This window comes from Triticum aestivum, chromosome 1B (assembly GCF_018294505.1).
Source record: "Triticum aestivum cultivar Chinese Spring chromosome 1B, IWGSC CS RefSeq v2.1, whole genome shotgun sequence".
NCBI lineage: Eukaryota > Viridiplantae > Streptophyta > Magnoliopsida > Poales > Poaceae > Triticum > Triticum aestivum.
In genome coordinates this window covers 684,401,040-684,409,035 of record NC_057795.1, presented here as the reverse complement: position 1 = coordinate 684,409,035, position 7,996 = coordinate 684,401,040, and the positions used below count along the sequence as shown (strand labels likewise).

The following is a 7,996-nucleotide window of genomic DNA, read 5'->3' as shown; positions in this document are numbered from 1 at the left end:
GGGGGTCGAAGACTTGCGCGGACGGATCGCGGGATTCGCGTTCGCGCAAAACACAGAGGGCCGACACGACGACAGACAAGCTGGGCGGCCCAGATTCCCGCGAAGGAGCATCGCCAGGCCCAAAGAGACCGATTCCGTGGGCCCGCGCCACGACACGACGGCAAAGAGCGCCGAGCCTTCCGATGCGGCGGTCGCATCGGTCAGCCTAAAATTCCCCAGCCCAGAGAGAGAGAGAGAGGGAGGGGGGCTCAACCACCACGCTCCATCCAAGTCTCCCAAGTCGCCGCCGACGCAGACCCGGAGGAGCCACCAGCAGCAGCAAAGCGGCCGAGATGGGGGGCGGCGACGCGGGCCCGGAGGCGGCGGAGCAGGAGGCGAAGCGGGCGGCGGCGGCCGCCTACGACTACGAGGCCGACCCGCGCTGGGCCGACTACTGGTCCAACGTCCTCGTCCCGCCGCACCTCGCCGCCCGCCCCGACGTCCTCGCCCACTTCCGCCGCAAGTTCTACCAGCGCTTCATCGTCAGTATCTCTATCTCCCCCCTCCCTCGCTCCGATTCATTCGCGCCTAGGCCTAGCTAGTAGTAGCCCGAATCTGCCGCTGCCCTACTCTACTGCGGCGTCGCGGCTAGCTGGATCGCGGTAGCCTAGTCGGGGTGCTTCGCGGTAGGCCGCCTGCTCAGTAGTTGGTGCCGATCTGTTCGTGCTGCTCGCCTTTGACGTCTTCAGACTGACAACTGTCTTCAACTGCTACTTGGTAGCAGCTGAGATTAGCTAGAGGGAGGGGGATGCTGTAGCTCCTTTTGCTGCATCTTGAGATCCGGCTGCCCGCTTTGAGGCTCAATTGTGGTAGCTGAATTGGAGTACTCCCGGCAGGTGGTCGCAGGCTGTATTCAATTGCGATCTGCAGGCGTTGCTTGTTTTTGGGAACATGGTAGTTGGCGTCTTCAACTGCTACTACTTACTAGCTGATTAGCTAAGGGGAGCTTTGCTGCTGCTTGTTGCTACAATAGAACCCATCGACCCGTTAGTGCATCTCGAGCCTCAGCTCCAGATAAGCTTGTTATTTGTTCTCAAACATGGAGTGCGCCTAGCTAATTACTTTGCTAGAACAAACCATCTGTTTTACTCCGCGTCACAGAGAATAGAAAATGGCAAACACAGTTATCCACTTGAATCTGGCCATTTCTGAATTCCCCCTGTGGGCTTGAATCATATCCTGCAAAGGATGGTGATGTCTAAAGCTGGTTGGTTTGCTTTCTTTACTTAATATAAGATCATGATTTGTGGGTTGGGGGTCGCTAAGGCTTCCTTGTCATAAGTTTGAAAGTGGTGTTTTCCATCTGCTACTTACTATCCGATTAATGAGATGGAGGTGCTGTAACTTGATGTCACAACCCTCTGGTGCTCTCTGTTGCTGCATCTTGAGCTCAAGCTCGTTTAAACCTGTGTTATTTTGTCCGTTAAATTGCTCAAACAAACCATCTGCTAAGTAGATGGAGATATTTCTTCCACTGTGCGGGGGGAGTCAGTGTTACTCTGTGTCAAAAAGTTTAGAAAATGAAGAGCAGAAGTTTGCCACTTGAATTTGGTTTTTTTTTTAATTACCGATATGAGTCATATCCTTCAGATCATGATAATGTCTAAATCTGTTTGGTTTGCTTTGCTTTCTTGACTTGATAGGATCGTGATTTGGTGGTCGAGCCTATGTCAACCACTGGTTCCACTCAGCCGAGCAGGCCAGACATAAGGTCTTCACCTTCAGCATCCACTGAGAGTGTCAGGGCTCGCAATTCAGGTAAAATATACTGCACTTTTACTAGCCATATAAGATCCAACGATTTCATGGACTGTGTTTGACTGCTGAGTTCATACATATCATGTGTAGGTTCTAGTTCCAGATCAGCTGCCCCGCCACCAACAGCACCACAAGCAGGGGCTGCAAACCCTTTACGTTTCGATGCAAAGACTATACATTTCTCCGTAAATGCCTGGGTAAGGAAGAAGCCACCTTTCTCTTCACTGTATGAATGCGTAATTGTGTAATATTTGCTGAAAGGAGCAAATTCATTGGTTCTGTTTGCTCCTACATTTACGGCGGTCCTTGTGGACAGCCTAGTTTGCTCCTACAATTACGGTGATCCTTGCGGACAACCTGACATGTCATCTCTCTCTTTAGTCTTCTCGTTATCCATACCTTCATTCTGCATTGGAAAATCATCCCTTATATATAAATTCTATAACAATGGTTTGTGCATGTTACCCTTGTTCTTACCTGTATCTCTTGCTTGTTGGTACATTGTACTTGAGCATGACATGCTCAAACTTTTCCATCTGATCAGGTACTGGTTGTTGCTGGTCTGGGAATGCTTCCGATCTTGCCAAAACATCTTGCAGACAGAGCTTGTAAGCTTTCGTTGCTGGGAACAGTCCTCTCCTCAGGATACTCTTTATACAGTACTTATGGGGTAAAATATCTTCCTACCTGAACCTTCAATGGTCCATCCTATTTTTGTTGTGTTCCTTTCCCTGATGACCCTGTTGATCTAATTCACCTTTTTTGTTTCTGTTGTGCATGAAGAAACCAAGAGAATTGAACATGGCTGCAATTCAGGGCTGGTTGCAGTCAGTACTTGGAGCCAAGGATTTTATCCATTTAATGTTCTCTTTGTTGCTCGTCACATCTCAGCTGCACTTAAAGAGTAATATACAGCTTTTCTCTTGCAAGTTCATGATTCTGATATCTGTTTTCGGAAACTTTCACATGAATGTTTACATGTTCCGATCTTCCTTTTTTTATTTCACAGTTGCTGCGCTACCTGTGTTCTGCTGGGCGCTTGATCATGTTGCCAGATTCCTAAGGTGTAACTTTTCCCGCTCATCTTTCTACAGGTAGTTATCTGTCGAATTATCTCTGAATTTCATTTGTGTAGTTTGCTGCGCAACCAGTCTCCACTGCCCTGTGGGCTGTGGCTAACATTGTCTTTCTGTTATCTCGTTTAGGGGATACTTGGAAGAGCCTTGCCTTTGGGTGGAAACAAACAACACCACGCTCAGCCTCCTTAGCTCAAATGCTGAACTTGCCTTGGGGTTCCTTCTGATCATATCACTGTTCTCGTATGTTGCTCTGACTTCCCTCGGAACCATGGAGACTTTATTTCATCTTAGTTAGTGCATCTTATGACTTACAACACCTTGTTATCTTGCAGGTGGAGGCGCAATTTCATCCAGACATTCATGTACTGGAACGTAAGTTGTCTTCTGCACATCTGATCTTTATATATGTTCGCACTGCTTCCATGCATTCACCACTCCCTCCGTTCCATAATATAATAGCGTTTTTAACACCAGTGTAGTGTCAAAAGAACTCTTATATTATGGGATGGAGGGAGTACATAGCTGGGAGGCACAATTTGATGTGTTTTGCGGCATGTTATCAAGCCATAGTTGAGTGTACAGCTAGCAACCATTAATCTTCAGCTAGCGGCACTTCCTTTAGCAACTGCAACTTTGTTATGTTATTCTGATCGTTGCTTTTGCACTGCATCGTCACTTACTGGCCGTTTTTCCTGGCTTGCTCGTCTGTTTGTCATACATTCAGGTGCTGAAGATGATGTACCGCGCGCCCGTGACATCCAGCTACCACCAGAGCGCGTGGGCCAAGATCGGGCGGACCGTCAACCCGTACATCGACCGCTACGCCCCGTTCCTCCAGACGCCCATCTCCATGGTCCAGCGGTGGTGGCTCAGGTAGCGAGCGAGACACGGAGGAATCGTGCATGCGAGGCCTGTGGCGGAGAGGAGAAAAACATATATCTACTACTACTACTAACTAGCATCGACCTTCCCCGGTGATTTCAAACTATTACGCTTGATCGAGAGTCGGGACTCGAAACACGACGTGTACGTGGTTGTGCGCTTTATTCCCATGTTGGAGTGGTAGGCTTGACAATGAGAATGGTTCGTCGGCTTCGGCAGGTGGATGCATCTCAGTACCTCTGCTGAGCTGTGCCGTGCCGAGCCAAGCCTTCGGAAGGTGCCTTGGGAGTAGCTTGAACTCGAATCATGGTGCCGTGACACCGAAGTCCCTGATTTGCGCCGAGTACTTTTGCCTTACTAGCAAATTTGCCCGTGCGTTGCAACGGGAGAAAAACTATTAGATTTTTTGGAGGGTAAAACTATTAGATTATAAAGGTGTGATAGAATAAAAAAGTTTGAATCAAATGCCCGGATGAGATAAGGACTTTTAAAATGTCATTTTCACAAACTATATCCGAGTGATGTCATGATGAGATAAGGTATTTTTAAAAGTCATTTAAAAAAATGTGATGGTCTTATCACGACTTGATCTCCTAAGGCGCCACAACGAAAAAAATTCACTGAGCAAACTACATTGATGGACACTGTCTGAGCTAGACCGATGAATGATGTGTCTCACCCTGACCTAGCGTAATGCTGTTTCTCATAATTAGTATTATGAATATGTTTTGAATAATATTATTTTAGAAAGCATGAACATTTCTCATTTCATGACATTTATTTGAAATCGTGATCTTTTTTGTAAAACATGAACAATTTTTTGAAATCGTGATCATTTTATGATTTTTCAAATGTTTTTTGAATTCACAAACAATTTATGATTTCAAAAAAAATTAACTCACAGCTTTTTAAAACTTGGTTCTTTTATAAATCAAAAATTAATTTTAAAAAGGAAAAACTAAAACAAAAAAGAGAAAAACAAAATAGGAAAAAAAAGGAGAAAAGCGATAGTCCTGGGGGTCGAACCCTGGTCTCCAGGGCGCGCGGCAGCAATCAAAGCCACTGCACCGCTGGGACGATACTGTTATTTCTACGTAGTGACTTCTAGTAACGTGAACCCGAGCGCGATTTTGAAATAAAAGCGAACCGTTTTTTCAACTTACGGGTGGCATTAGTGGGTAATTTATGCCAACTTCGGGGGTAATTCTAATGACGGACGACCAGAAACCCAATTTGCTTTATTATTATTATTATTATTATTATTATTATTATTATTATTATTATTATTATTATTATTATTATTATTATTATTATTATTATATTATTATTATTATATTATTATTATATTATTATTATTATTATTATTATTATATTATTATTATTATTATTATTATTATTATTATTATTAGGTATAAAGATAAGATAAAGATAAAGATATGTTATAGCTCCCTGTATCATACATGGTTATTTGGTGTAGTTTGTACGGATCCGTCTCGTCACTGGTAGAATAATCCACTGTTTATGCTTGCTTGATCCACGACTGTTACCACTTTCTTGAGATGAAGTAGCAGCATAGCACTAGTCTCATTTTCTTGAGACTCCAAACAGATGTAGTAAGTGAGCTAACAAGTTGTCAGTCTGGATTCGACGAACAAGCAAGCGATTCGTTTCGTTTCGTTCGAACTCAACCGGCAGCAGAAACACTCAAAAAAGTCCACACGCATGTACAGCTTCTTCCGCTGGAAATCTATCCATCTTTTCTTGCACCATCCTTATTCCCATTCCTGTATGAACTAACAGCAGCAGAACCTCCAGAAAAGGGTTTTCAGTTGCGTCTCCAACGTCTTCCAGCTCCGGCCAATGGGCAATGGCGTAGCGTTCAACCCTGATAGAATCATGGAGGCTGACGCACAGCGACTTGGCCAGCCAGCAGAGCGCGCAGAAGCCGAGGCCGCCCGACCACGCGAAGCAGCAGACCGTCTGAGTTCACGGTGGCAGAGTAGCCCAGCCATGGGAAGACGCCCCTGGCGAGCACGTAGGGGACACCCAGGGCGGCGAGCAGCTTCACGGTGGCAGAGTCATGGGAAGACGCCCCCGGCGAGCACGTAGGGGACACCCAGGGCGGCGAGCAGCTTCACGGTGGTAGAGCCATGCGAAGACGCCCCTGGCGAGCACGTAGGGGACACCCAGGGCGGCGAGCAGCTTCACGGTGGCAGAGCCATGGGAAGACGCCCCTGGCGAGCACGTAGGGGACACCCAGGGCGGCGAGCAGCTTCCCGGTGGCAGAGCCATGCGAAGACGCCCCTGGCGAGCACGTAGGGGACACCCAGGGCGGCGAGCAGCTTCACGGTGGCAGAGCCATGCGAAGACGCCCCTGGCGAGCACGTAGGGGACACCCAGGGCGGCGAGTAGCTTCACGGTGGCAGAGCCATGCGAAGACGCCCCTGGCGAGCACGTACGGGACACCCAGGGCGGCGAGCAGCTTCACGGTGGCAGAGCCATGGGAAGACGCCCCTGGCGAGCACGTAGGGGACACCCAGGGCGGCGAGCAGCTTCCCGGTGGCAGAGCCATGCGAAGACGCCCCTGGCGAGCACGTAGGGGACACCCAGGGCGGCGAGCAGCTTCACGGTGGCAGAGCCATGGGAAGACGCCCCTGACGAGCACGTAGGGGACACCCAGGGCGGCAAGCAGCTTCACGGTGGCAGAGCCATGGGAAGACTGTTGGGGAACGTAGCAGAAATTCAAAATTTTCCTACGTGTCACCAAGATCTATCTATGGAGAAACCAGCAACGAGGGGAAGGAGAGTGCATCTACATACCCTTGTAGATCGCTAAGCGGAAGCGTTCAAGAGAACGGGTATTGAAGGAGTCGTACTCGTCGTGATCCAAATCACCGGAGATCCTAGTGCCGAACGGACGGCACCTCCGTGTTCAACACATGTACAGCCCGGTGACGTCTCCCACGCCTTGATCCAGCAAGGAGAGAGGGAGAGGTTGAGGAAGACTCCATCCAGCAGCAGCACAACGGCGTGGTGGTGGTGGAGGAGCGTGGCAATCCTGCAGGGCCTCGCCAAGCATCTGCGGGAGAGGAGGAGGTGTCACGGGAGGGAGGGAGGCGCCAGGGACTCAGGTGCGGCTGCCCTCCCTCCCCTCCACTATATATAGGGGCAAGGGAGAGGGGGGAGGCACAGACTTGGCCCTTCCTCCAAGGAAGGGTGCGGCCAGGGAGGAGTCCATCCTCCCTAAGGCACCTAGGAGGTGCCTTCCCCCTTTAGGACTCTCCCTTTATCTTATCTCTTGGCGCATGGGCCTCTTGGGGGGGGGGGGGGGGGCGCACCAGCCCACCCGGGGCTGGTCCCCTCCCACACTTGGCCCATGCAGCCCTCCGAGGATGGTGGCTCCACTTGGTGGACCCCCGGGACCCTCCCGGTGGTCCCGGTACATTACCGATAAAACCCAAAACTTTTCCGGTGACCAAAACAGGACTTCCCACATATAATTCTTTACCTCCGGACCATTCCGGAACTCCTCGTGACGTCCGGGATCTCATCCGGGACTCCGAACAACATTCGGTAACCACATACATACTTCCTTTATAACCCTAGCGTCATCGAACCTTAAGTGTGTAGACCCTACGGGTTCAGGAACTATGCAGACATGACCGAGACGTTCTCCGGTCAATAACCAACAGCGGGATCTGGATACCCTTGTTGGCTCCCACATTTTCCACGATGATCTCATTGGATGAACCACGATGTCAAGGACTAAATCAATCCCGTATACAATTCCCTTTGTCTAGCGACATTGTACTTGCCCCAGATTCGATCGTCGGTATCCGATACCTTGTTCAATCTCGTTACTGGCAAGTCTCTTTACTCGTTCCGTAACACATCATCCCGTTTGGTACACCCAAAGCATTCCTACGGTATCCGGGAGTTGCACAATCTCATGGTCCAAGGAAATGATACTTGACATTTAGAAAAGCTTTAGCATACGAACTACAGGATCTGTGCTAGGCTTAGGATTGGGTCTTATCCATCACATCATTCTCCTAATTATGTGATCCTGTTATCAATGACATCCAATGTCCATGGTTAGGAAACCGTAACCATCTATTGATCAACGAGCTAGTCAACGAGAGGCTTACTAGGGACATGGTGTTGTCTATGTATCCACACATGTATTGCGGTTTCCGGTCAATACAATCATAGCACGGATAATAAATGATTATCATGAA

General features: G+C 48.8%; 1 protein-coding gene across 1 annotated transcript; it reads left to right on the top strand.

Annotated features, from left to right (window-relative positions):
* Positions 1-222: 222 nt before the first annotated feature.
* On the top strand, positions 223-3,951 carry LOC123149131 (uncharacterized). Its single transcript, XM_044568663.1, has 9 exons — positions 223-521; positions 1,683-1,797; positions 1,888-1,994; positions 2,342-2,467; positions 2,581-2,701; positions 2,807-2,891; positions 3,003-3,116; positions 3,209-3,248; positions 3,601-3,951. The coding sequence occupies exons 1-9, from the start codon at positions 333-335 to the stop codon at positions 3,751-3,753; spliced, it is 1,050 nt and encodes a 349-aa protein (XP_044424598.1). The 5' UTR covers positions 223-332; the 3' UTR covers positions 3,754-3,951.
* The last annotated feature ends 4,045 nt before the right edge of the window (positions 3,952-7,996 follow it).